The following is a 26,501-nucleotide window of genomic DNA, read 5'->3' as shown; positions in this document are numbered from 1 at the left end:
TGAAGGGAGCAGGTGCGTCCGCTGGGCCTGGGTGGCCTCCCGTGGACATAAATAATTGCACTCCATACCAACCTCTAGCCAAGGCCACTCCAGGACCCGCGGGATCGAGACAGGAACACAGACCAGGGCACAGCCCAGATCCAGTCCCCCGCCCCTCACCAGCCCCCACCACAGAGTGGGCATCTGTGCCGCCCCAGGACTGGGCACCGCTGAGCCGGGGTTGGGGGGAGCGGTGGGCGCAGCTCTCGGGCACCCTGACGCAGGGTCACACTCAGCCAGCTGTAGGGCCCAGCCCACCGCGTGCCCCGTGGCCCAGGAGGGCAGGGCCACGGTGCCAGGCTCGAGGCTGGTCCCCCCGGCGGCTGGCAGACCCGGGGCAAGTCCCAAGTGTGGTGCCCGTTCCCGGCCCCGGGTGGCAGCGCCTGGCTGTGCAGGAGGGCAACCACTCAGTGCTCGAGAACGGTCCATCTCGACCCGCTAGAGAACCAAGGGCGTCTGGACCCCCTTCTCGTCCAACCCTCCACAGCCCACCTGGTCCTCTCCTGTCCCCTCCCCTCTGTACCTCACACAGGCCAGAGAGATCCTTTGCCCGAAGCCCTCTCCGGGGCTCCCCTCCTATTCAGAAGGAAGCCCTGTCCGCACTGTGGCCGCAGGCCCCGCACATTCCGGAGCCCAGGTGCCCATCACCCACTTCAAGCCCCTCCCTTGTGTGACCTTCCTGGGGGCAGGGGCTCCGTCCCGGGTGACTTGACCCAGGGCTGGCCCTGCAGCTCTGCCCCTCAGCACAAGGGGCTTCTGAGCCTTGGGGAGCCACGCGATCCCCCAGAGTTGCTCCCCGTCGGCACAGCACCGCACTGCCTCTGCTCTAGAACCTTCTAACCCACAGGAGACGGGAGCCACACTTCTAGCCTCCACAGGAGCCTGCCTTGGGGCACAAGCAAGGGCTGGGTCTGAGGTCAGTGAGAGGGAGAGCCCGAGGCTCGTCCATCCGGGCACCCGGAGCAGGTGTCTGGGCCCCTGAACAGAGCACCAGGGACCCTGGGGCCCACCGGGAGCCGGGACAGGGCACTAACCCGCGCCAAGGCGGGGAAGCTGGAGGCGCTGGGGCATGCAGAGTGTGCCCTCCCCGGAAGAGCCGACCCCCGCCTGACCCAGCTGACCGCGCCCCCAGGGGAGGCCTGGTGGAGCATCTCCAAACCTCCCGCCTCCAAGTCCTGCGGTGGCTCTCCAGCAGGCCACCCCAAGATGCCCCCGGCCAAAGCCAGCGCCAAAGGTGCTCTCATCTGCCACTCAGTGCTGCACAAAACGCGCACGTGCTCTATGGCGTGTGTGTCCCGAAGGGCACAGGTTGAAACCCTAGCCCTGAGGTGGCGGTGGCCATTGGGTCTTGAGGGTGGGGCCCTCACGAAGCGGACAGGCGTTCTTCAGAGGCTGCAGGGAGCTCCCCGGCAGTCCAGTGGTTAGGATTCAGCGCTTTCACTGCCGAGGGCCCGGGTTCGGTCCCTGGTGGGGGAACGGAGATCGCACAAGCTGCACAGTGCGGCCGGGGGTGGGGGTGGGGTCACAGAAAAACCCCTGCCCCTTCCACCACGCGAAGACACAGCGAGAAGACGGCCACCGGCCACCCGTAAGAGGACCCTCCCCCGTCGGAGCCGGCACCCTGACCTCAGACTTCCAGGCTCCACAACCGTGAGAAATAAACTTCCCTTGTTTATACGCTACCCTTCAGCTCTCGACGTGACTGGCCACGGCGCCGGGCACTCTGCAGGGGGAGGGGAGGCTCCTGTGCAGCTGCCTGGACTGGGGGCAGGGCTGCTGCCCCTCAGGGTGGCCTCAAGGCCACACTGTCCCCCTCAGACACCCTGCAGGCTGGGACTCAGCTCCAGGCCCGTCACACGTCCTATGCCACAGGTGAGGCTGGGCACAGCCGTGAACGGAGGCGGAGGAAGGGGGGATTCCATCGCTCTCCCGCGCAGCACACACTCCCGCCTCCCCACACGCGGCCACTGCCGTGGAGCCCCCGAGATGGCCCACCCAGGCCCCACCCCACTGGAAGCCATCAGAATCCACACCTCGGACAGAGTTTTTATTGGGGACTGCCCCTGCAGCCCACCCCCCCCCCACAGGTCCCCTTCGCGTGCCCCCAGAGGGGAAGCCCTCTAAGGGGTGCGAAAGAGGAACTCCACCCGTGGGGCACTTGGGACAGACCCGCCAGCCAGCGAGCAGAGAAGGACGGGCTCCCCCTGGCTCTGAAATGGCCCGGAAGCTTGGCCGGCCGGGCCGGGACCGGGGCAGCGGGTGCGGGCAGCGGTGGCCGAGCCCCTGGCGGCCCCGCCCCCGGCGCCGCTCCTCCGCGTCTCCTCCCGTGAGCTCCGCGGCAGCCGCTCGGCCTCCGTCAGGGCGTGGGCTCCCGGCGCGGGCTGTCACCGCGGCCGCTGCTGGAGCCCTCCACGGCCACACCGGGCCTGCTCCTGCCCTTCAGGAGTGCGTAGGCGGACGGCCCCAGGCGCAGGATCTCCCCACTGCCCAGGCACTCGCCCCCTTTGTAGAACACAGCGAACTGCAGAGGAGAGAGGCCGCGTCACCTGCCGTGCCACCCGGCGTCCCGGTGTCCACAGTGCAGCCAGGAGCCCGGACCTGGGGCTGGGGAGGGGCAGTGCTCTGCCTCTCCCTCTTCTGTCCTTGTCCCCGGGGCCCAGACCAGAGGCGGGCCAGGGCAAGGCAGGCGGCGCTCCCACTAGCCGTGCAAGAGCCAGGCCTCGCAGCTGCAGGGCTGGCTGTGCGCCCACCCTCGCGGGCTGTGTGAGCCCCTCTGCTCCTCAGCGCCCCCCGGAGACCAGCTGCTCTGGTCAGGAGGAAGTGCCGTCCTTCCAGAGCACGAAGCCTGCTCCTCTGCGCGGCCAGACAGGGTGCTGGGGAGGGCCGGGTTCCGGGGCGAAAGCAGGCACAGACTTGGGGCTGAGACCCCAACCCGCCTGCCACGGCGCGCCCCCCACTCACCTGTCCCAGGGCGAGAGCCCGCACAGCCTTCACGGCCGTCACCCACACAGTGCCGTCTTGATTGAGGGTCAGCACGCAGGGCACTGGGGGAAGAGGAGGACCCTTGGAGGGGGCGCTGGCCTTGCCACGTGTGCTCAGCCCTAGGCCTCGGGCCCCCGGGGAGGAAGGAGCAGGCAGCGAGGACAAAGGAAGCTCGGGGCAATAGCCAGAGGGGCTCAGCGCCGCCAGGCCGGGCCCCTCAATCCCTCCCGCCCCGGCAACCTGCCCTCTTCCAGAGACCGACGCTGTGTCACGGACAAAGGAGGCTAAGCAAGGAGGTCTGCACGTTATACAATCTGAACAGTGGGGGCCCCGGCCCAGGTCGAATAGCCTGTCCTAACTCTGGCCTCACCCGGGGATCCCCGCTCAGTCACCTAGCGCCATCTGGTGGCGGAACCGGAAGTGGCACTCCATCATCTTGTCGCGGACCAGGGCTGCGGGCGGCTCCTCAGCCACCCAGTGCACGCGGCCGGTCCGCAGCAGGTCCCTGTACAGGGCCGGGTGGTCTGTCCGGGGGGCCTGCGGAGCGGAACGCGAGGACGTGACACCCTGGAGCCCTCAGCAGCGGGTCCTGCCCCAAAGTCCCCTCGCCGCACTTCATTAATAATGATGGTAACAGTGAACACTCACTGAAATCCACGCTGACACGTGGAAATTCATGCGCTTATCCCTGGAGCCTTTCTACCCCACTTTGCAGATGAGGAAACTGAGGCACGAGAGGGAAAGTCACTCATCACAGTCACACTCAGCAAACAGCAGAGGAGCGTGCGATCCAACCCCATGACCTCTCCTACCGGAGGTTCACCCTGCCCCCGCCACAACCCGGCGGCCCAGTGCCAGAGGCACACGGGGTAGCCACGTCGCCACAGGGATCCCACCAAGCCCCAAGTGGCTGGGACAGGCCTCCTAGGCCTCCATGCACCTGGCCTCCTAGGACTTAGCAGGCCTCCTCTGAGGCAGGACCAAGGGCATCAAGTCCAGGGCCCTTGGGCTCTAAGTAGATAAGGAGACCCACACAGGGGACAAGTGTCGGTGGATGTCATTTCTCAAAGCAAAAGAGGCAGCTAGGGCTTCCCTGGTGGCGCAATGGTTGAGAATCCGCCTGCCGATGCAGGGGACACGGGTTCGTGCCCCGGTCTGGGAAGATCCCACATGCCGAGCAGCTGGGCCCGTAAGCCGTGGCCGCTGGGCCTGCGCGTCCGGAGCCTGTGCTCTGCAACGGGAGAGGCCACAGCAGTGGGAGGCCCACGTACCGAAAAAACATTTAAAAAAAAAAAAAAAGACAGCTAAACTTTACACTAAAGACCCTTTAACTCATGCTGGACCAGAATCACCATCCAGGTCCTTGCACCCAGGGCTCTTCTGGGCGGTGATGTCCCAGAGGCCTGCTGGCCCCTCTGCCCGCGTCTAAGGTAGGGTCCCCCCGCTCCGGGACAGAGCGCGCGTAGAGCCAGGAGGCTCAGCCTCGGCACTGCTGAGATTTGGGGCCGGATCACTGTGTAGGGGACGGGGCTCCCTGGCTTCACCCCCTAGACACCAGCAGCACCTGCTCCCCTCCTCCCTCCCCCATGCCATGACACTGAAAATGTCCCCAGACCCTGCCAAATGTCCCAGGGAGGGGAGCAGGGCAAACATGCCCCCTTTGTGAAGTCCTGCTCTAGAGCCTGGGGACACAGCCCTGGGTCCCAGTGGCCCAGAGCCCCACTGTGGCAGACGGCCTAGGTTGGTCCCGGCTCTGCACCCCATCTGTTCAACGGTGAATCGCTGGAGCCCTCGGTGTGCAGGCCCCATCCCGGGCACTGAGCCACCTCCTCTCCAAGGGACCTTCCCGTGTTACTTAATCTCTGAGTCTTGTAAAGTCGGAGGAATACATCTATTTACGGGGACTGATGTGATGGTTAATAATGTGACCAGCATACAGTAAGAGCCTAGTAAGCACCGTAAACGAAACCCCTCTGGTACCTGGGCCAATCCCAGGAGGGTGCAGAGGAAAGGCAAGGACGCTCCCGATCGCAGCTGCCCTGCTGACCCCTCGCCCTGCCCGGCTCAGCACCGTGGGCTCGGCCATAACCAGGCCTCCGTCACCTCACCGCCCGACTCACCACGAGCACGTCGCCCCTTGTGCTGTCCTTCTCCACCACGTACCAGGGCTCCCGTAAGCCACCTATGTTGGCTCTCTGGCCCAAAGTATATAGGAACCAACCTGTGGAAACAGTTCCTCAGTGAGGTGGGAGGGGCCCCATCGCAAACGTCCCACCCTCGGGATGGGGAGGAGGCTGGGAGGCAGCAGGCAGGAGGCTCCCCCTGTGGACCCCCTGGGCAGCCTGGCTTATTAGGCTGTACCTCCCACCCCACGAGGAGCCGTTCCAGCTGTGCGGCCCCCTGACCCACCTGGGGCAGGGATCACTCCTTTAGAACGTGGGCCAAGTGCCCCGCCTGAAGCCACGAGCCCCTCTTGCTGAGCCCCCGTGTACTAACCGCCTCGGGGCCAGGACACCAGGCTGCCCCGGTTTCTCTGTGCACCCTCACCCCCACCACAAATATCACAAGGCCAGCCGGCTAGGCCACGCCTCCCCCAGCCCCCAGCCCCGCGGGGGAACCAGCCCCAAGCTTAGCGCTCCACTCCCCTGCGTGCCCTGGCAGCCTCCTGCCGGGACAGGCTGCGAGCGTCCTGCAAGTTGTCCCCAGCAGGGCCGGCACGTCCTCCCTCGGGAACACTCAGCTCTCTGGGAGCCCGTGACGCCTAAGGCCTGCTCCCTCCAACAGCACCAGGAAGGGGAAGCCGTCCAGCGCACACAGAGGGGAGGGTCTCCAAGGAACAAGCCCCTTGGGAGTGTCCATGTCTGAGCCCCAGCCCTCGAACTCCCGGCAGGTCAGACCCACCCTGGACCAAGTCTCGTCTGTCATCAGGCCCCAAGGGCACAGACCCACCGTTGACCAAGCCCGCCTCTGTCCTCCCACCTGGGCTGTGAACTCTCGCACCTGACCCGTCCTCCCCACGCCGGCTCAGGGCAGGCTCAGGGTGCCCCGACCCCCAGCAGCGTCTGCAAATGAGGGAGCAGCACCCGGGGTGCAGCGCTCCGGCCAGGAGGGCCACCTTCTGGTCCCAACTCTTCACGGCGTCCTAAATCATGAAACTCGTGCTCTTAAGTCAACCTAACTCCTTCCCTCCAGTGGAGTTTTTCTGTAGTCTGGTATCCTCTATATGTAATGAAAAAATTAGTCTATTCACGGGGACTTAATACGCAACTCAGAGGGTGAGGCTTCTGAACCAGACGGCATCCTCTGTCATCCTCTGTCATCGGCTGCGATGCTTAAAAGGAGCCCACGTCTCAAATCGCAAACACCCCGTCAGAGCCACTCCCACCTTCCCTGGCGCCACCCACACCCCGGAAGCATCTCGTCTACATTGCCAGAGCTCAAACTTGCCCCACGCCTCAAGGAGCTCAGGATAAAAAGCAGCCCAGGGTTGCATCTCACCTTTATGCGTTCCCAGAACTTTATTGTCTTCTATAGAAATAAATTTACCAGGTCGAGGCTGTAAATACTAGAAAACAAACGTTTCATTACTAACGGATCCAGGTCTACAGCAGAAACGTGGCTCCATCCTTTTGCATCAAAAACCACTCACCTGAAGGATGAAATTTTCAAAATTTCTTTTACCAATGAAACAGACACCCATGCTCTGAAATGAAAGGAAGGCCGACCGTGAGACGAACGGCCGGGTGGGGTCCTGCACTCCACCTGGAGAGCCTGGGCAGGGGCGGGGGGCACACGGGGCCTCTCGGGGCCTCACGTGCCCCGAGCCGCCCCACCCCCGGGTCAGGGGCCTGGCTTCCCTTCTCCAGCACCACACACACCAGTCACAGCCACAAACAGACCTCAGGGGCTTATTTCAGGCCCCAGACATGGACCTTGGCGGCTAAGTAAGCGGTGCCACCTCCACCCCCAGCAGGGTCTGGCCCCGCACAGCAGACCCTCAGACCAGCCGCCCAGGAAAGAAGACTAAAGCTGCTTAAGCCCTCAGGCCACTGCCGGTGAGTCTCAGGGCAGAGACAGGGACCAGAGCAGAAGCAGGAGGTGCAGGCAGGCCACGAGGTGAAGAGTCGCGGGAGGACCTGAGGAAGGAGAGCCTTTCCTCCAGGGGACGTGCCTAGCACGCGGGAAGGCCTAGCGGGAACAGGCTCGCCGTCCCGCGCTCATCGTTCGGCCTCCTCGCTTACGCGCTGGCCTGTGTCCCCCTAGAACGCGGGTCCTATGAGGGCGGCTCCCTCAGCTCCTACCAGTCAACCCAGAAACCAAACAGGTGGAGACATGAGCAGAGATGGTACGGGTGGACGCACGGGCACAGGCCTGGCTTCCCTGGGGACAGTGACTTGCTGTCAAAAGCACAGCTGTGCCCGTCCCCAGGACAGACGTGAAGCAGCGGCTGCAGCTAAGGCCGCCTCGACCCAAAACAGCCTCTGCTTAGACTGACCACCCCAGGGTCTGCCGAGCCCGCTGGGACCGCTCGCACACTGCACCCCACCCTCTAGCGCCAGGCGCCCACCGCACTGGCTTCACCTCAACTCCACCACTGCGCCAGGCTCGGGGCCTTTGCACAGCCTCTTCCCCGACCGTCTACGTGACACTAAACCCCATTCACCCTGAGGTCCGAGGACAAACAGACTTTCCTTGGAGGCCTTTCCTGGCGTCTGTCTCTGCCCCCGAATCCAGATCAGAGCCCGTGGCATTTTCTCTCCCCGGACCCTACACCTTCTCTCAGGGACGCCTCCTCTCGGGGACGCCTTCTCTCGGGGACGCCTCCTCTCAGAGCTTACAACGGTAGGTTTGCCTGTCTGCCCCCCCGACATAAGCTCCCTGAAGGCAGGGATGGAACTGCGCTCCTCCCCGTGTCCTCAGAGGCCAGTGGTGCAGTGCCTGCCTGGCGCAAAGAAGACCCTGACGAGGCCGTGCTGACGCGCGGACGGAAACAGAGACCTGTGCGCCGACGGGGCTCTCGGGGCCCGGTCCGCACTGTCTTGCTGTCACCTGGCAGCTGAGCCGACAGCAGCCCAGCCAGCCGCCCAGCCGCCCAAAGAGCTGCCACGCCCGGGGGGCCGAGCCACGGCCGGGAGGGAGAGGTCCCTTCTCTGCTGCTTTCTGAAGGACCCAGCCCCTCCCACCACATGCATGACGGGCTCCTCGCCCGATGCCAGATCCCGGGCAGGGCAGGTGGTGCAGGACCCCAGGCTGGGAGCACACACGCCCCTCAATCCTACCTCTTTTTTCTGAAGCACATGATGAAGTCTATTCTCAGCAGCTATTTTCTTTACAAACTCTTTCGTTAATCCCCCCAGGGGGAAGAGGGCTCTCCTCAGAGCATCCTGGGGAACCTGGCTGAGAAAGAAGGTCTGGTCTTTAAAGCTGTCAGCTGCTTGGAGAAGTTTTACCGCTGCCAAGAGTAAAGAACAAAAGATGTTGCAGGAATAAAAATAATCATACTTTGCTTTTAATAATGCCCTTCTGTTTACTGTGATGGATTACCCCTGGCCTGGCAGAAACAAAGATCAATACTCAACAGAAGACTTCCAGAAAAGAGAACTGCCGTGGTTAAGGTAAGAAAAATTCTCATCACTAACTGACCTACTATTGAAAAAAATACGCATACGGTAGAGTTTATGTGATAAGGCCATTTATTCCAGTTCATATGTTAGACTATAGCTGCAAAGATTAAATATCACACGACAAAAATGTTATGAAGTATTAAGAAAAAAACAAACTCAGCCACATCTGGGAAAACTGGACGAGATAACGTACAGAAAATCCTGCTGAAATGGCGTCAGCTGTGCTGTTTGCTAATAACCACAGGATGTGTTTGCAACGTGGCTGCTCTCAGGGACCCTGCTCGGACGCCAGCCACGCCCCCCAGCGGCGCCGGCTTCTAACGTGATCCCCAGTTGGTCACAGTGGGCTTTTTTATGGTTCGAGCTGACATCCGTCAGCTGCTCCTCTGCAGTCTCTCTAAAGTTCTGTTCATTGTAAACACCCGCTCCCGGCCGGACAGCAACAGTGCAGAGCTGTGACTGACCCTGGCCACGGGATGCGGTTCAGAGAACAAGGCCCGGCTCCGTCTCGGGGTCCCTCGGTCCTGCCTGCTGTTACAGACCTTCCGTGACCGCAAACGCTGGGTCCCCCCACTCTGCAGCTCAACGACCAACGGAGGAAACTGAACGTGACACCAGTGTTCCGGATTCTTTCCACGTGACTCACACCCAGGGCTAAGCAAAGCCTGGGCAGGTCACACCCACAGCTCACCCCCATTGCCAAGGGCACAAACAGCCCAACTGCCGCTCAGCCCAGTCACGTGTGTAACGTGCTCTCTGCGTAGCTAATGTTTTCTACCCGTGACCTCAAAGTTGATTCTCATAGAATCATCCCCATTTTCAGATGAGGAAACTGAGGCTCAGATAATTAAAGTGACTGCCCACAATGGTGCGGGGAGAGAAGCACAGAGCTGGAAACTGAGCTCAACCGCCTGGTTTCTATTCCATCACTTTATGTACAAAACAAAAAAATCAAGTGAAAGTGAAAAACCGAGTTCAGTCAACCAGTCATCAGGTAGGCAGCAGACTCATTTGCCGAAGGCTCTTTTGTGTTTCAAAACTAAACTTAAACAGTCTAAATGCAGATAAAAGCCTCAGAATACGGGGAGCAATTTGCAATTTCTCCAAGTTCTGGGTTACTTTAAAACAAACTCAAAATCTATGATTTTTAAGAAAGGAAGCAGGAACCCGAAACCACGGAGAGGGATGCCTGCTAGGCGATGGTCCGCCTGTGCCTGGAGCCGCATTCACACCTTCGTTCCTCCGGGTCGGCCGCGGTGCCACCTGCCACGGGGATGGGTGAGGACGTCCAGCCTGGCCCAGGGCCAGGGATCGGAGCGCAGGCTGGACTCCGCTGCCACTGTGCACTCTCCCCAGGGACCCAGGCCAGGAGGCCCAAGACCAGGTCTCCAGGGCAACTGAGTCAGAGCAAAATAAAAATCTCTAGGTGCCTAAAACGCACACAGAGAACAAAGACACTGTGGTATTATTAAAATAGCTACACAGAACAAAGCACACGCCAATGCAGTCAGAGGTCTGAGTGCCTTCGGCCTGTCAAAAAGGCCCAGAAAGCTCTGTAAGGCGCCACATTTTCTAAGAGGTAAGCGGGGATGGCTATGTGACATGGAAGCAAATCCTTCATCTACTCAGGCCCCTTAGACCTACGTTCACTGGGCAAATTCCACCATGGAGTCCCCAGGCGGCAGGGCCGGGCAGTCAAAGCCATGTCCTCCTGATATGGAGGGTTTTCTGGTGAGGGTTGCCCAGGAGTGTGAAGGCAGCACCCGGGAGGGAAGTGGTCACCTCTCCCCACACGTCGTGCCCCCCCGCCACACAGACACACAGACAGACAGACACACACACACATATACACGTCCCCACAGGGAACACAGACGGCCCAGCACCCTGCAGGCAGCAGCAAGAGGCCTTTCCAACATCAGGTAGGCGGTGTCCCTGTCTGGGCCCTGCCAGTAAGGTTATCTCTGGAGGAGAGAGAAGGAAAACAGGGAGGATCCGGCCGGATGACACAGAGGACGGCGCAACGACCAGGGACGGCGGAGCTGAACAGACCCAGCTGGGATCCAGCCCCCCAACCCGAGGCACCCCGGTTGGCGAGTGCAGCCAAGCTTCAGTTTCCTCATCTGAGAAACAGAACCAGAGAACCCGCGTGCTGGCACAGCCAAGAGGGGTGCGGGGAGGGAGGCGGTGGGCATGAGGCGGCCAGGGCAGGCCAGACGCGGAGAAATGCCAACTCCCCCACGGGCCTGCAGCAGTGGAAACTGCCAGCAGAAACATGGCTCCGAGCCCCATCTTGTCTTTCACTTAATAATAATGCAAATTCCTCTGTTCTACATGCAGATGTACACCAGGACAAGCCAGCAGCTTTCCAGGTGACCGCCTGGCATTTTCTAGACAGACGGAACTTTGCTCGCTTTGACACTGATCAGCTAATTTATATATGTAATCTTCGTAAGCACAGTTACAAGCCCGGCTGCCAGGCCTGTGCCATGTCAGGTCCCAGCACTCATGTCACACTGAAGTACACCTCAATCTCAAGGCCTCAAAAACTCGAGGGTAAGAATCAGGGCCTGTTACACTCCAATTATTATTGTCGTGCGTCTCCTCCCAGAACTGGGTTATGAATTACGGCTTCAGTTTCCCAGCAGCCCTGGCCCGGGCACCTGCCTGAGCCTCCTCCTGGTACCAATCACAGGCCCTTGGGGAAAACGACCCTCTCGGTAACTGTCCTTTTTCGAAGAGGAAACCAAAACCAACGAGCTAGTTTGGAACACACGGAGAGAAGTCGTGCAGGTGTGCTCAAACAACTCACTGTCATTCTTCAAAATATTTTACCTCATTCAGAAATAATTAAGCTCTGGCCCAGGCACGTTTACTCACCATTTCTAATTTCAAATCGATTTCTGAAAAGTCCTTCTGGCCTCCTAACGTGCTTCTGCTGAAAGACCTCTTCATCTTCCAGGGACGTTCTTGCATAGTGACCCGTAGCGACTGCATCTGCTCCTGGGAGGTTTTTAAAAACACGAGGATCAGATTTTGTTTATTTTTATTTTAAATTTTTTTTTTAAATTTCAATTTTGTAGTACAGATGTCTATCCTGACTGTCAAATACTTTAATACAACTGACATTCTGTTTTGTTAATTTTTTGGCTGCGCTGGGTATTCATTGCTGCGCGCGGGCTTTCTCTGGTAGCGGCGATCAGGGGCTACTCTTCACTGAGGTGCATAGGCTTCTCATTGCGGTGGCTTCTCTTGTTGCGGAGCATGGGCTCTAGGCTGGCGGGCTTCAGTAGTTGTGGCACGCAGGCTCAGCAGTTGTGACTCACAGGCTCTAGAGCACAGGCTCAACGGGCTTAGTTGCTCCGTGGCATGTGGGATCTTCCCGGATCAGGGATCGAACATGTGTCCCCTGCATTGCCAGGCAGATTCTTAATCACTGAGCCACCAGGGAAATCTCCAGAGATTTTTTTTTTTTAATTATTTATTTTTTATATAGCAGGTTCTTATTAGTTATCTATTTTATACATATTAGTGTATATATGTCAAGCCCAATCTCCCAATTCATCCCACCACCACCACCACCACCCCCTGCCTCTTTCTCCTCTTGGTGTCCATACTTTTGTTCTCTAAATCTGTGTCTCTACTTCTGCCCTGCAAACCAGTTCATCAGTATCATTTTCTAGATTCCACATATATGCGTTAACATACGATATTTGTTTTTCTCTTTCTTTCAGACTTACTTCACTCTGTATGACAGCCACTAGTCCATCCATGTCTACAAATGACCCAATTTCATTCCTTTTTATAGCTGAGTAATATTTTCTTGTATATATGTACCACATCTTCTTTATCCATTCGTCTGCTGATGGGTATTTAAGTTGCTTCCATGACCTGGCTATTGTAAATAGTGCTGCAATGAACATTGGGGTGCATGTGTCTTTTTGAATTATGGTTTTCTCTGGTTATATGCCCAGTGGTGGGATTGCTGGGCCATATGGTAATTATATTTTTAGTTTTTTAAGGAACCTCCATACTGTTCTCCATAGTGGCTGTATCAATTTACATTCCCACCGACAGCGCAAGAGGGTTCCCTTTTCTGCACACCCTCTCCAGCATTTGTTGTTTCTAGATTTTCTGATGATGCCCATTCTAACCAGTGTGAGGCGATAAACTCATTGTAGTTTCGATTTGCATTTCTCTGATGATTAGTGATGTTGAGCAGCTTTTCATGTACTTCTTGGCCATCTGTATGTCTTCTTTGGACGAATGACTATTTAGGTCTTCTGCCCATTTTTTGACTGGGTTGTTTGTATTTTTAATATTGAGCTGCATGAGCTGCTTATATATTTTGGAGATTAATCCTTTGTCCATCAATTCATTTGCAAATATTTTCTCCCATTTTGAGGGTTCTCTTTCCGTCTTGTTTATAGTTTCCTTTGCGGTGCAAAAGCTTTTAAGTTTCATTAGGTCCCATTTGTTTACTTTTGTTTTTATTTCCATTACTCTAGGAGGTAGGTCAAAAAAGATCTTGCTGTGATTTATGTCATATTGTGTTCTTCCTATGTTTTGCTCTAAGAGTTTTATAGTGTCCGGTCTTACATTTAGATCTTTAATCCTTTTTATTTTTGTGTATGGTGTTAGGGAGTGTTCTAATTTCATTCTTTTACATGTAGCTGTCCAGTTTTCCCAGCACGCTTATTGAAGAGACTGTCTTTTCTCCATTGTATATCCTTGCCTTCTTTGTCAAAGATTAGCTGACCACAGGTGTATGGGTTTATCTCTGGGGTTTCTATCCTGTTCCATTGATCTATATTTCTGTTTTTGTGCCAGTACCATATTGCCTTGATTACTGTAGCTTTGCAGTATAGTCTGAAGTCAGGGAACCTGATTCCTACAGCTCCTTTTTTTTCCCCTTGAGATTGCTTTGGCTATTTGAGGTCTTTTGTGTCTCCATACAAATTTTAAGATTTTTTTGTTCTAGTTCTGTAAAAAATGCCATTGGTAATTTGATAGGGATTGCACTGAATCTGTAGATTGCTTTGGGTAGTATAGTCATTTTAACAATATTGATTCTTCCAATCCAAGAGCATGGTATATCTCTCCATCTGTTTGTGTCATCTTTGATTTCTTTCATCAGTGCTTTATAGTTTTCTGAGTACAGGTTTTTCACCTCCTTAGGTAGGTTTATTCCTAGGTATTTTATTCTTTATGTTGCAATGGTGAATGGGACTGTGTCCTTAACTTCTCTTTAGATTTTTCATCATTAGTGTATAGGAATGCAAGAGATTTCTGTGTATTAATTTTGTATCCTACAACCTTACTGAATTCATTGAGTAGCTCTACTAGTTTTCTGGTGGCATCTTTAGGATTATCTATGTATAGTATCATGTCATCTGCAAACAGTGACAGTTTTACTTCTTCTTTTCCAATTTGTATTCCTTTTATTTTTTTCTTCTCTGATTGCCATGGCTAGGACTTCCAAAACTATGTTGAATAATAGTGGCGAGAGTGGACATCCTTGTCTTGTTCCTGATCTTAGAGGAAATGTTTTCAGTTTTTCACCATTGAGAATGATGTTTGCTGTGGATTTGTCATATATGGCCTTTATTATGTTGAGGTAGGTTCACTCTATGCCCACTTTCTGGAGAGTTTTTATCATAAGTGGGTGTTGAATTTTGTCAAAAGCTTTTTCTGCATCTCTTGAGATGACCATATGGTCTTATTCTTCAATTTGTTAATATGATGTATCACATTGGTTGATTTGTGTATACTGAAGAATCCTTGCATCCCTGGGATAAATCCCATTTGATCATGGTGTATGATCCTTTTAATGTGTTGTTGGATTCTGTTTGCTAGTATTTTGTTGAGGATTTTTGCATCTGTATTCATCACTGATATTGGTCTGTAATTTTCTTTTTTTGTAGTATCTTTGTCTGGTTTTGGTATCAGGGTGGTGGTGGCCTCGTAGAATGAGTTTGGGAGTGTTCCTTCCTCTGCAATTTTTTGGAAGAGTTTGAGAAGGATGGGTGTTAGCTCTTCTCTAAATGTTTTATAGAATTCACCTGTGAAGCCATCTGGTCCTGGACTTTTGTTTGTTGGAAGATTTTTAATCATAGTTTCAATTTCATTACTTGTGATTGGTCTGTTCATATATTCTATTTCCTCCTGGTTCAGTCTTGGAAGGTTATACCTTTCTAAGAATTTGTCCATTTCTTCCCGGTTGTCCATTTTATTGGCATAGAGCTGCTGGCAGTAGTCTCTTAGGATACTTTGTATTTCCACAGTGTCCATTTTAACTTCTCCTTTTTCACTTCTGATTTTATTGATTTGTGTCCTCTCCCTCTTTTCTTCATGAGTCTGCCTAAAGGTTTATCAATTTTGTTTATCTTCTCAAAGAACAAGCTTTTAGTTTTATTGATCTTTGCTATTGTTTTCTTTGTTTCTATTTATTTATTTCTGCTCTGAAATTTATGATTTCCTTCCTTCTACTAACTTGGGGTTTTGTTTGTTCTTCTTTCTCTAGTTGCTTTAGGTGTAAGGTTAGATTGTCTATTTGAGCTTTTTCTTGTTTCTTGAGGTAGGACTGTATTGCTATAAACTTCCCTCTTAGAACTGCTTTTGCTGCATCCCACAGGTTTTGGATCGTTGTGTTTTCCATGTCATTTGTCTCTAGGTATTTTTTGATTTCCCCTTTGATTTCTTCAGTGATCTCTTGGTTATTTAGTAACGTACTGTTTAGCCTCCATGTGTTTGTATTTTTTACTTTTTTTCCCCTGTAATTTATTTCTAATCTCATAGCACTGTGGTCAGAAAAGATGCTTGATATGATTTCAGTTTTTTTTAATTTACTGAGGCTTGATTTGTGACCCAAGATGTTATCTATCCTGCAGAATGTTTCATGTGCACTTGAGAAGAAAGTGTAATCTGCTGTTTTCAGATGGAATGTCCTATAAATATCAATTAAATCTATCTGGTCTATTGTGTCATTTAAAGCTTGTGTTTCCTTAGTAATTTTCTGCTTGGATGATACGTCCATTGGTATAATTGAGGTGTTAAAGTCCCCCACTATTCTTGGGTTCCTGTCGATTTCCTCTTTTATAGCTGTTAGCATCTGCCTTATGTATTGAGGTGCTCCTATGTTGGGTGCATATATATTTGTAACTGCTATATCTTCTTCTTGGATTGATCCCTTGATCATTATGTGGTGTCCTTCCTTGTCTCTTGCAACATTCTTTAAAGTCTATTATATCTGATATGAGTATTGCTACTCCAGCTTTCTTTTGATTCCCATTTGCATCAATCTCTTTTTCCATCCCCTCACTTTCAGTCTATACGTGTCCCTAAGTCTGAAGTGGGTCTCTTGTAGATAGCATATATATGGGTCTTGTTTTTGTAGCTATTGAGTGAGCCCGTGTCTTTTGGTTGGAGCATTTAATCCATTCACATTTAAGGTAATTATCGATATATATGTTCCTATTACCATTTGTTTAAATTGTTATGGGTTTGTTTTTGTAGGTCCTTTTCTTCTCTGGTGTTTCCCACTTAGAGAAGTTTCTTTAGCATTTGTTGTATAGCAGGTTTGGTGGTGCTGAATTCTCTTAGCTTTTGCTTGTCTGTAAAGCTTTTGATTTCTCTGTCGAATCTGAATGAGATTCTTCGTGGGTAGAGTAATCTTGGTCGTAGGTTCTTCTCTTTCACCACTTTAAATATATCATGCCACTCCCTTCTGGCTGGTAGAGTTTCTGCTGAGAATTCAGCTGTTAACCTTATATGAGTTCCCTTGTATGTTATTTGTCATTTTTCCCTTGCTGCTTTTAATAATTTGTCTTCAATTTTTGTCAGTTTGATGACTATATATCTTGGCGTGTTTCTCCTGGGGTTTATCCTGCCTGGGACTCTCTGTGCTTCCTGGACTTGGATGGCTATTTCCTTTCCCATGTTAGAGAAGTTTTCGACTATAACCTCTTCAAATATTTTCTCAGGTCCTTTCTCTCTCTCTTCTCCTTCTGGGACCCCTATAATGTGAATGTTGTTGCATTTAATGTTGTCCCAGAGGTCTCTTAGGCTTCATTTCTCTTCATTCTTTTTTCTTTATTCTGTTCCATGGCAGTGAATTCCACCATTCTGTCTTCCAGGTCACTTATCCGTTCTTCTGCCTCAGTTATTCTGCCATTGATTCCTTCTAGTGTATTTTTCATTTCAGTTATTGTATTATCCATCTCTGTTTGTTTGTTCTTTAATTCTTCTGGGTCCTTGTTACACATTTCTTGCATTTTCTCGATCTTTGCCTCCATTTTTTTTCCGAGGTCCTGGGTCACCTTCACTATCATTGTTCTGAATTATTTTTCTGGAAGGTTGCCTATCTCTACTTCATTTATTTGTTTTTCTGGGGTTTTATCTCGTTCCTCATCTTGTACATAGCCCTCTGCCTTTTCATTTTGTCTTTCTTTCTGTGAATGTGGTTTTTGTTCCACAGGCTGCAGGATTGTATTTCTTCTTGCTTCTGCTGTCTGCCCTCTGGTGGATGAGGCTATCCCAGAGGCTTGTGCAAGCTTCCTGATGGGAGGGACTGATGGTGGGCAGAGCTCAGTCTGCTAGTGTTGGAGGGTCTCCTTCAGAGGCAGGGGGCAGCTATGGCTTACCACAAGGACAAGGAAACTGGCAGCAGAAGTTCTGGGAAGTACTCCTTGGCGTGAGCCCTCCCGGAGTCCGCCATTAGCCCCACCCTAATTTTTTTTTTAATTTTTTTTTTTGTGGTACGTGGGCCTCTCATCATTGTGGCCTCTCTTGTTGTGGAGTGCAGGCTCAGCGGCCATGGCTCACAGGCCCAGCCACTCTGCAGCATGTGGTATCCTCCCAGACCGGGGCATGAACCCGTGTCCCCTGCATCGGCAGGCGGACTCTCAACCACTGCACCACCAGGGAAACCCTACCCTTATTTTTAAAATTTTTATTTAAAAAACATTTTTGGTTGTGCCACACAGCATGTGGGATCTTAGTTCCCTGACCCGGGATTGAACCCGCACCCCCTGCAGTGGAAGCACGAGTCTTAACCACTGGACTGCCAGGGAAGTCCCGAGGATCAAATTTTAGACTTGCACTTGCTGGCCTTGGCAAGTCTGAGCCCAGGGTGCACCAAGCAGCAGACAAACGCCAGGTCTCACACCAGGCAGTCTGTGCAGATTACCTGCCCCACTCCCAAACACCCAAATCCCCGGGAATAGAGGCACACCTGAAATTCCATTAAACAAATAGCCTTTAAGTCTCTAAATTGATATAATCTTGCTACAAGATTTCACTGTATCTCTAAGAGTCTTTCTAAAGTTAGTATCTATCCATTCATTCTAGCTTAAGGAAAAATTCAGATATGCACACAAAGATTTAAGTACAAAAAGGTAATTTCAGTGGTTCTTACACTAAGGAAAAACTGAAAACAACTGAAACATTCAACACCAGGAGAATATGAAGTAAATTAAAGTGCCATTGCCATAGTAACAGTGCCACTTCACACAGAATTTTTAATGGGATATGATATTGTTCAGTAGGGAAAAAAAGTTTATGACTCTACTTTTTTTAATGTACAGGAAAAAATGAAGACAAATATCAGAAAGTCTCTTCCTTTGATTCTGGGAGGTGAAATTATAGGTGACAATTTCCCTTATCTTTTTTACTCTTCTGAGTTTTAAATTTTCTTTAATAAATACATATTATTTTTATAACAGTAAAGGACCATCCAGCATAGTCAATTTCTTCTTTCCACATAATGCAAAAAAGTGAGAGAACACAAATGCACAAATTAATCCATAACCTTTGCACTGTGTGAAAATTTCAGACATTTCGTATTGCAAGAGACTTTTCCAGGAAGGTGCAGCAAAACTGATTCAGTACTTAACCAACCAAAGTAGATCAGTGTAAAACAAAAGACACAGTAAGAATTAACTGCTGCATATTAACTACTTGAAAATGCACATTTAGGAACACATTATTAAATCTTGATTGATTTTCTAATAGAGAAAAAAACCCCACTTTATTTCCTTAAAGAACCACCAGTTACACTGCAAAAATGTAGGATTCTTTTGAGAAGCCCTAAGATTTCAGAAGTCTAGGTTTCGAGTATTTTTATTCTGTGTTGTACTGTTCACACAGTAACTTCAGACTCAGAAACATTTACTGCAGGAATTCTTCCAAAGCATCCCTAACAGATGGCCACCTAGGGGCTCCCTGAAAAGCTAAGGTGACAAGGAGCTTCAAGCTCTAAAAAGGCAAGCATCATTCCCCGTGAAGAGCTGTTTGTGCCTCCCCCGAGTGAAATCTTTCTCCTGCGCACCCCAGCTCTGGCCTCTGGGGTCCCATGCTAGAATGGGATCCTGAGTCACACACTTGCGTGCTATGAGGGCCCCAAAGTATCGTCAGATGGAGTATTTCCCACACTCTCAAAATCAAAACCAACTCACGCTCCATGAGCCTGTCGCTCTTCTTCCCGAGTAAACTGGAACTAAATGCAGCCACTAGACGTACGCTGCCCAGTGTGGACCCCAGCGGACCCCTCCCCCTTCCTCGGATGTCCTGACCACAAGGCAAACTTGTGCTGCACTGGCTTTGATGCCGGACTGCAGGCTCACAGTCAGCTCGAGGCCCCTCGAGGTCCTAGATTGACTCCCAATCCTGTACCAGGAGATTTAATTACTGAACCTAGGTAGCAAACTTTGCATTTATCTCTACTCAATTTCATGTTATTGGTGTTAGCCCAGCATTCAAATTTGTTAGGACTTCAATTCATGGGTGTTTTTAGTAAAAAATAACCTAACTCCATGAACCGACTTTTCATCATTGTCGTCTCAGCAGCAGGTCACTTGCACATCGGGTTGGCAAGCCGACTCTGTCCCCTTTTAAGTCATTGCAAAGTGCTCACAGGACAGAGTGGCCAGTGGTCCCGTGACCCCACTGGGCCACTGGCACACAGCATGTCTTGGCACATGGCCGGATGTGGCAGGGTGAGCTGCAATGGGCCAGAACAATGTGTAAGACCAGCATCCAGAACCCCAGAAGCTCATTATGGTGGCCCTGACAGCAGGGGACAAGAAAAAGAACCTGAATTCACAAAAGCACAGCAACAGACACCACAAGGAGCCTAAGTAAGCAGGTCAGCAGCAGGGGGTTCAACAAACAGGAATAGGGATGTCCCACCAGGCAGACGGGAATGAGAAGGCAGAAAGCTGGGAACAGACAAAATCCGCAGGCAAGCTGTCAGTGGCAGGACCTTGAGCAGAAACGGGCTTTCAGAACAGGCCACCAAGACATGGCTCCAAACCAGAGAAACGAAATAGACCCAGGACCCATAATCAGCTACAGACTCAGATCCGTTTCCGAGACAAAGCAGACACCTGCTTTTAAAGCAAGAGAAAAGGTCTCAATAGGACCAGCAAAAAGGATGACTAATAAGAAACTAAATGCCGAGTTTCTTAAGCTCTGAATTAGGGCTCCTGAAACTTCTGCTAAATATAACCACATCTGGAACTAGAGCTGCTTCGAGCAAAGCCAGACCTGCAGGCAGGGTCTGGGGGCCTCACCTTTTAACTCTCGCCAGTGATCCAACACTTCTTTCCTCAGGGTTTTCTCAGGTTGGTTCTGAAATCCACTGTGCTGGTCCTTACAGCTGTGTGGCCCGTGACAAAAACGCACTCTCTCCCCCCGGGGATCCTATCATTTGTGCATCGCCAGAGAGGTCTTCCTTCTCCAGTGAAATACAAAATACTATTGTTTTCACTGCTTCCTTTCCTTCTGCAAGATGAAACTGCTTACAAGGTTTTGACTTCTGGCTTTCTCTGAAAATCTTATGATACTCTCCTTTTTAAATTTCAAGATACTTTATTATTTTTTAAAACAGGTCTCAACACTAAGCTTCTGGTCCTTTCTGCCTGCCATTGCACAAGTTACAAACATTTGCTCAGCAGTCGAGGGGCACTCTTTAGTGGCATGTTTGAGAAGTGAATAAAAATCCATATAGAACAAATATTGCAATAGTTTCCATAGGAACACAGGTAAGGGCTTCCCTGGTGGTGCAGTGGTTGAGGGTCCGCCTGCCAATGCAGGGGACACAGGTTCGTGCCCCGGTCTGGGAGGTTCCCACATGCCGCGGAGCAGCTGGGCCCGTGAGCCATGGCCTCTGATTCTGTGCGTCCGGAGCCTGTGCTCCGCAACAGGAGGGGCCACAACAGTGAGAGGCCTGCGTACCACACACACACACTCACAAAAGTTCCCCCCAAACCCTTAATTCAAGCTAAACTCACAGTTAACAGCTACGAGAATGGTGTCTACACATCAATACAAGTTGCAGCACAGATTGCTGGGTGACCTTCATTCTACTCTCCCAAGCACAGGACACAGGCACAGTGCCACCATCCTGCTCCTCTAATCTGGGTAGGAAGTTGTGGTTCTGGATTTGCTGCATCAGTTGCCACGTGGGCCCTGACATCACATAGTAGATGGTCAGCCCCTGGAATCCACCGAAAGTGGAAGCAGCAGCGACAGCGTGAGCATCCATGTTTTCAAAGAGCATCCAACCCCCCATATGCATCTCGGGCAAGTTACAGTGCTCAACAATGCGATCGAGGTCATCATAGGTCGGCCTCCAGATGCTGGATGGATAATACTTCCCATCCGGTTTGGGGCTCTTCTGCAGAAGGGGCTTCAAGTGTGCATGGTCATAAATGATGCAGCTGAAAGATCCATATACTCCATCATTCACGTAACACATAAAGGTCTGTTCACTCGACTCATCTTCATCATCAGATCAGAGCCTGTCTGCTCCTCTAATGTGAGGTTGTTTTGCAACGATATTAACTGTGAGCTTGAAAGCTGATGCAACATAGTATCCGCCTGGCTCAGCTATGATTCTCACTCTGGAGTCTAATGATAAATACTTGTCCAAGGCTGGGGTGATCTCTTCAAATTTAAGCTTTACATCCTCAGATCCAGAAAAGCCACCACCAATATCAAACAGATACATGTTGAAACCAACCTCAGCTCCCGGAAATCTTATGATTTTTAAAAAGACAAATGAAGATAATCCAAATTACTTACCAAGATTATCCACAGCATAATTAAAAAAACAACTGAATTTGATATGCTTGTTGCAGAGTATATCAGGATTGGGAGTTCTTCCTTTTTCATATTCATTTAAAAAATCACTGGAATAAAAGAAAAAGACTTTTCACTTCTAAGTGTGAGACACTCTATGGAAAAATAAATCAGCTAAATTACTTGCTTAATGTAGAGTTTCTCCCTGTCTTACCAAAACTATAATTTTCTGCAAAACAGAAGAGCTTCAGTATAGAGCCATTTTCAATATTTTCATCAAATATCTATTTAAAGACAGCTGCACTTTCCATCTGAACCTACACTCACCAGGTACCAGGCCCCATGGCACCATTTCCCAAAATAAGACCCAAAGGACCCCTCCATCAGAATCACCTGAAGCGCGTGCTCAAGTGCAGGTTCCAGGGCCCCCTCCCAAGACCCCGGTCCAGGTATCTGTCTAACCAGCAGCCCAGCTGCCTCTTCAGCCTGACATCTGCTGCGCAGTGGATTTGTCCTCAGGGACCCGTCAGAGCCCGCCTTCCGCGGGAGACCTCAGCCTTAGCTCCCTCATACTAATTTAGCAGAGGCATTAAAGAGACTTCTGGCAGGTGGCACAGTAACAGGAACAAGGGCTAGGGGCGCTCTGGGATGCAGGCCTGGCCTCTAACACAGACTGCCTGAGGGCGGCTGAGGGCTCCCACACATAATCTTCAGCACCACCGCCCAAACAGAAAGTGCTGGCTACACGCCATCGGCCCGGCTGACTACATCAGTCCCGCCCTTGGGAAGCCCTCTGCGCCGGGAACGGCGCCCACCTGAACACGTCATTCCAATACTCCTTCACGTAGGACACTTGATGGAAGGGGATGTCGAGGATCTGGCAAACTCTGTAGGCATCTTCGCAGTCTCTGTCAGCCACGCAAACCCCATGCTCATCCAGCGAGTCCCAGTTCTTCATAAACACCCCTGTCACCTGGTAACCTGGGGAGGGGCGAAGGACAAATCAAAGAGAGTACACGAAATCAACCTTGGGTGGAAAAAGCAGTGACTCCTGAGCTCTCCTGGGCCTCTGTGCACGGGTGCCTGGCAGACCCCCCTTTGCCACATGGCCTTCCGTGCTCTGACCACATGTTAGTGCAAACTGTTCCTGACTCTGCGGCTGATGCTCCCACCCGGGCCCTCCCCCTGCACTTCGTAAAGGCCTCCATCATCACCATACGCTGTGGGGCTGTACTGACTGCCTGCGTCCCCAAGGTATGAACAAGACGGCATTTTTTCATCTTCGCGCTCCCACGCACAATGCCAAGCACATAGAGAGGCGTGGCCAACGTGTGACTGAATGAAAGAAGAGCAGAAATTCAAAACAATTTTTCGAAACAAATAAAAACCACCATTCAGCTATCAGAAAAGTAAACTCATTTCAAAAGTTGTTTCCATTTACCACCTAAGAATTAGATTCTAAGTCATCAGACATAAAGACATTTAAAATTTTGGCTACTTTATTGTAAGGGCTGTACTATCTGTGTGTGTGTGTATATATATATATATATATATATATATATATATATATATTTTTTTTTTTTTTTTTTTTTTTTTTTTTTTTTTTTGTGGTACACGGGCCTCTCACAGTTGTGGCCTCTCCCGTTGCGGAGCACAGGCTCCGGACGCGCAGGCTCAGCGGCCATGGCTCACGGGCATAGCCGCTCCGCGGCACGTGGGATCTTCCCAGACCAGGGCACGAACCCGCGTCCCCTGCATTGGCAGGCAGATTCTCAACCAATGCGCCACCAGGGAAGCCCTATCTGTATATTTTGAGACTGTTTTCTCCCTTTTCTGTTGCTTACAAAGTACCCAACCAAATATTGGAAAGACCAACTTTAGGACTACATAGGTGTCTACCACATATGAGAAATCTGTTTTTTGGGTAGGCTCAATGTAATGAAAGACAGGGCATTTGACCGTAAAAGGTTTAATACAGTACTCCAAAGAACAGAGATTCAGTGACACAGCTTTGCCCAATACTAGAAGGTCACATTAGAAGACCACCCCCCCATCCCAGCGGGTAATAGGCCCTCCCTCCTCTGCTTCCCAAACCACGTGACTCTGCTTCTCTTGTAGTGCACACCACACTAGGGGCCAGTGGTTCCCGTCCATGCTCCCTGTAGCTCACTGAAACGTGGAGCTGTGTCTCGTACACCCACGTGTCCCCAGCGCCTAGCAGTGCCCAGCAGAGAACCAGAGCTTAACCAGAACAAACACACAACTCACATCCAGAGCTTTAAAAACCCCTTCTTCTATAGCCTGATCTGCCTGCTCATCTTTCTCCTGGAGATGTGGCCCACTTACATGGGCACGGGCTCTGGCGCTCCAGGACGGGACCACAGCACCCTGCCAGTCCTTAACTTTCCAGGAGGCACGTGACAGAACACACACGTCCAACAAGACTGGGAAAAACCCCGATGCCGAGTGGAGAGGACCCGGCTTTTTCTTTGCTACGTTCATCAGCTTCTCCCACGGAGGAGCAAAACCCAAGGAAGCTGGAATATGAAGCTGTACAGTCTGGATTCTGGGAAGGAGAGCTTACCTTCCTGAAGTAGTAAACTAACATATCTAGTCTCTCCAGGGCCACCTGCCACATCTCCCCAAACATGTCACAGCCTTGTCAGAACCCTTCAAGGGCTCTGCACTGCTATCCAACACAGCTGAAAGCCCCTAATAGAACATATTGCATAACCAGGGCTCACCCTACCTCTCCACCCACCTCTCCTTCTGATAGGGACAGAGTAAAGGGACAGAGTAGGTAATTAGTTAGTCCCACTAGGGGACTGTAAGTAAAGAAGAAAGTCTGGGAGACCCCTGTAAGTTAATGATCACTAAAGAAAGCAGGTTTGCTTAACCATAAAACCAAGCAGGCTTGCTCAGTAACAAAACCATGCAACAGAAGCATGAGACATGCCCCAAAACAATAAAACAATGCTGGCATGAGACCCACATCCTGCCCATTGAGCTCAGTAAGTTAATGATTCCTAGGACACACTCCTCTGTGTGTACTAAATACAAAAATATAAGGAAAGGGTGACATTATACTGAAACCTGAGATGACCTACCATTTTTAGCATATGTTACCGCCTTTTTGCTCATTCTCCGTGTGCCAGGACACTTCTGGCTTGACCACGTAGGGACAAGAAAACTCCCCCACCCAATGTGGAGGAGCTGATGATGGAAGGCTGACGTCTACTCAAAAATGAGGAAGAAGGTGGTCTTTTCCCCCCTCCCCACTTTTCCTCTGATTTTAAAACTGTAATCCACTAAGTTCTCGGGGCACAGCACCCTCTCGCCCCGCTGCCTGTAAGCCTCACAAGCGTCCTGTTCTAATACAACCCTTCTTATCTATCACTTTGCCTCTCGCTGAATTCTTTCAGCGCTGAGACATAAGGAACGGGAGCTCCTGGGACCGGCCTCCGCCCCCAAACACCACCTCCCGGCCTCACTTCCACCTCCCTCTGGCCAGAGCCGGCTCCTGCTGCTGACGGCCAGAAGGGCATTCCTCCTCCCCGATCTTTGCTTAGTGATATCCTACTCCTCCAAGTCTCGCAACCATGGATTTGTGGAGTCTAGATCTCCCATCTTCCAGGTTGGCACCTCCTCAACTAATAAACCTTCCCCTGCTCCAAACTCGAACTTTCGGTTTGTTTAGCCTCACTCTACGTTGGACACATGAACCTGGGTTCGACAAGTCTCAGCTCAAACACTACCACCTCTGGGATTCTTTGATTCCCCCTTTCTCGCAATTATATATGCCTACACTTTGCCTATACTGCTATTTAACTCTTTTTATTGCACCTTTCACAACAGCTACAGGTGCTAATAATATGAACTAATAACCACTACTGTTTTCTGAGTGCCTAATATGTGCTGGGCACTGGGGTTAAGTCTCTGTTTGAATTATGTTATCTAATACTTCCAGTAACCCTGTGAGGCAGGCGTTCCCTCCACTTCACAGACAGGGAGCGCTTACATCACTCGTCCCAGGTCAGGAACCTTGCACTCACTCTGCATTGCAAGTGCCTAAGCACGAAAGGCGGCTCACAGCAGAGGGTCCACAAGTGTCACTAGGGGCACAAGGCCTCACAATGAGAAAGGGCCACACAGACGGAGAAGTCAGACGGGCAGTTCCCCTCAGCTCCCGACCCGGGGCACCCGTTAGTCGCCTGAAGAAACGCAAGCGCTTTTGCGCAAAAGTTTGTCATCCACCGAACCAAGACCACAGACGCGATTTAATAAGCAGACCGCCCGTCGGTACTTGTCGCACACGTTGCCCGACGGCCATGTCGTGTGTCGTAAGGACAAGGCCCTCCACGGAGGCTGCTGTGCCCGCAGAGGTCAGCGCTCCCCAGGCTAAGTGCAGACGCCGCCACCATCGCCCTGGACGCAGGACCTCGGAGCCAGGGAGAAACGCGGCCCCCGGAAGTCGGAGACCCCCCCCTTCACTGCGGTCGAGCGCTCTCCAACCCCCAGGTACAGGGTGAGTGAGGGGCCGGGGCGCCGCACGACCGGGCGGGACTCTTCGAGAAGGGGCCGCTCAGGGGCGGTCTGGGCCCTCGGCCACCTCACCTCTCCGCTTCAGCAGCAGCGCGGCCACGGCGCTGTCCACTCCGCCCGACACGGCGCACACGACGTGCCGCGCCCCCTGCATCGCCCGCTTCCACCTTTCCTCGCCGCCGCCGCCGCCGCCGCCGCCGCCGCCGCCACTGCCACCGGAAGTCCCGCCCCTCGGCG

At 51.8% G+C, this 26,501-nt stretch overlaps 1 protein-coding gene and 1 pseudogene across 4 annotated transcripts; both read right to left on the bottom strand.

Moving 5' to 3' along the window:
• Positions 1-2,054: 2,054 nt before the first annotated feature.
• Positions 2,055-26,501, bottom strand: TRMU (tRNA mitochondrial 2-thiouridylase). Of its 4 annotated transcripts, XM_059081674.2 has the most exons (11): positions 26,337-26,501; positions 22,538-22,703; positions 21,726-21,832; positions 11,523-11,645; positions 8,301-8,473; positions 6,671-6,724; positions 6,520-6,586; positions 5,142-5,242; positions 3,414-3,558; positions 3,001-3,083; positions 2,063-2,560 (listed from the first exon to the last, which is right to left on the bottom strand). In XM_059081674.2, the coding sequence occupies exons 1-11, from the start codon at positions 26,416-26,418 to the stop codon at positions 2,396-2,398; spliced, it is 1,266 nt and encodes a 421-aa protein (XP_058937657.2). In that variant the 5' UTR covers positions 26,419-26,501; the 3' UTR covers positions 2,063-2,395. The 4 variants fall into 4 exon arrangements, with proteins under 4 accessions (XP_066866540.1, XP_058937659.1, XP_058937660.2 ...); XM_059081677.2 differs by lacking the exon at positions 3,001-3,083 and having other exon boundaries at positions 2,062-2,560; XM_059081676.2 differs by lacking the exons at positions 21,726-21,832; positions 22,538-22,703; positions 26,337-26,501 and having other exon boundaries at positions 2,058-2,560; positions 8,301-8,414; positions 11,523-11,639.
• On the bottom strand, positions 20,957-21,672 carry LOC131766767 (ornithine decarboxylase pseudogene; annotated as a pseudogene).

Source organism: Kogia breviceps, chromosome 12 (genome assembly GCF_026419965.1).
Source record: "Kogia breviceps isolate mKogBre1 chromosome 12, mKogBre1 haplotype 1, whole genome shotgun sequence".
Classification (NCBI taxonomy): Eukaryota; Metazoa; Chordata; class Mammalia; order Artiodactyla; family Physeteridae; genus Kogia; species Kogia breviceps.
This window is presented reverse-complemented; position numbering and strand designations above follow the sequence as displayed.

Excerpts from the sequence above, each read along its gene's own strand:
- TRMU (XM_059081674.2), bottom strand. The coding sequence starts at position 26,418 with ATGCAGGGGGCGCGGCACGTCGTGTGCGCCGTGTCGGGCGGAGTGGAC. Across the intron at positions 8,474-11,522 it reads TCGATTTGAAATTAGAAATG|CGGTAAAACTTCTCCAAGCA; the intron begins GTGAGTAAACGT and ends TACTCTTGGCAG. Across the intron at positions 6,725-8,300 it reads ATGTGCTTCAGAAAAAAGAG|AGCATGGGTGTCTGTTTCAT; the intron begins GTAGGATTGAGG and ends CTTTCATTTCAG.